The sequence below is a fragment of the Aegilops tauschii genome, chromosome 6 (genome assembly GCF_002575655.3).
Source record: "Aegilops tauschii subsp. strangulata cultivar AL8/78 chromosome 6, Aet v6.0, whole genome shotgun sequence".
In the NCBI taxonomy this organism is placed as follows: Eukaryota; Viridiplantae; Streptophyta; class Magnoliopsida; order Poales; family Poaceae; genus Aegilops; species Aegilops tauschii.
The window spans coordinates 4,009,398-4,010,988 of NC_053040.3; the positions used below are offsets into that span (position 1 = coordinate 4,009,398).

Genomic DNA, 1,591 nt, shown 5'->3' on the forward strand with positions numbered 1-1,591 from the left:
ATGTGTCCTGCACTGCAATACAGACCATAATGATCGATCTTTCTCAACTCTTCTTTTTTAATTGCCCGCCGAGAAGTTGTTCAAATGTTATCATCTTGTTGTTAACCATAATTTATTATTTCCATTTTCATGTGTGAGCACACGACCTTGTGCTTTGTGTGTGTGCCGCCGATAATAAGATCAGCCCCACTTTTTTCGTGCTGGTGGTGTGCGCTATGTTGGTTAGCGACTTAGCATAAATGTTGTGTTGGCTGGGTGGAGTTTGTATTCTATTTTCTGCACTGTACTGTTGTTAGTGGCTATTGGTTGTTTTCTCTATAAAGCAGGACCATGATGCTCTATTCTCTTAAAAAAGCACAGCATTTAGGTCATCTTCAACGCAGAGCCCTAAAACGGATAGTAATACAGGAGCCGGTGAACCAACCGTGTACCTCAAATATCCGCATACATTTAAAACAAAACCGAACAATTCTCACGCAAACCAGTTGATTTTCATTTAAATAGGACAACATTCAGTACATTTTTTACACAGTTCATTAATCAAAAGTGTGTTGCAGCTAACCTAGTCTAAATCTTCGTTGGCGTCCCTGCTCCAAGTCCTTATTGTTCCCATGTCCGTGTCTAACTCCGGCTGCAGGTGCCGGCGAGTAAGAGTAAGGCATGGGCCGGCATGAATGCGGTGCTGGGAGCGGAGGCGCATTCGCGCGGGAGATGGGAAGGTTGTTTCATGGGGCCTGGTTGGCGGACACATACGCGGCAGTGCTTCGGACCTTAACCGCCCCCCCCCCCCCCCCCCCCCCCCCCCCCCCGTTTCCAGTTTGGGGGAAAATGGACAACTGGATCGCTCCATGGATCGATGAGGTTACTGTGTTGGATACCAAATTACGTCCCGATTGAAAATGCCCCTTTTGGTTTTTGCAACAGTATTATTGACAGCACTTATGCAGCCGCCCCTATCTCTAAAGCTGCGGATTACAGCTCATTTCGAAATAAAGGACCGTAGTGAGGATCGATCCCGGATAAGCGAGTCAGTGTAGGGAAATCCAATTTCGGTAAGACTTGATCTGAATCGTAGTTCAGATCAGCTAGATGCATGCATGCTCTTTATTCCATCATAAATAAAGATATATTCAAGGTCACATCCATGCATGCAACTTGCTCCTTGGCGAACATGGGCACGTACACCTTCCAACGACGACTTGCTTATCATGTTGCACCCGGCCGGTTGAACATGGGCATGGCTGTATCCCTTCCCACGAGTATTATTATGTCAGCTTAGTGGAAATATCAACGTACCCAACTGTTGTACCGCATGGCTTATTTTTTTCACGAGAAACATTGATTACAACTGGTTTTTTTTCGAGAATGACGGGCGAGAACAACCTCCACCGGTTATTATATTACTCGAAGGACTTGGAAGTCATACAGTGTTTTCATCGAAGTGATGAAAACAACAAGCTAAGAGAACAACAAAGTCAGGGGAGGAAAGGAGAAAAAAAAAACTCATCCATGCTATAACCATCAGCTGCCAGCGTCCTTGGTCACAAAAACGCCTGCTCCAGATAAGAAGGTCGCCTGATCCCTTCTGAAG

General features: G+C 45.6%; 1 protein-coding gene across 1 annotated transcript in view; it reads right to left on the reverse strand.

Moving 5' to 3' along the window:
• Positions 1-315: 315 nt before the first annotated feature.
• Positions 316-1,591, reverse strand: part of LOC141025651 (uncharacterized) — a 3,933-nt gene continuing 2,657 nt past the window's right edge. Inside the window, exon 6 of the mRNA XM_073501567.1 lies at positions 316-345. Within this exon, the coding sequence (XP_073357668.1) occupies positions 316-345 (30 nt within the window). The remainder of the gene's footprint in view (positions 346-1,591) is intronic.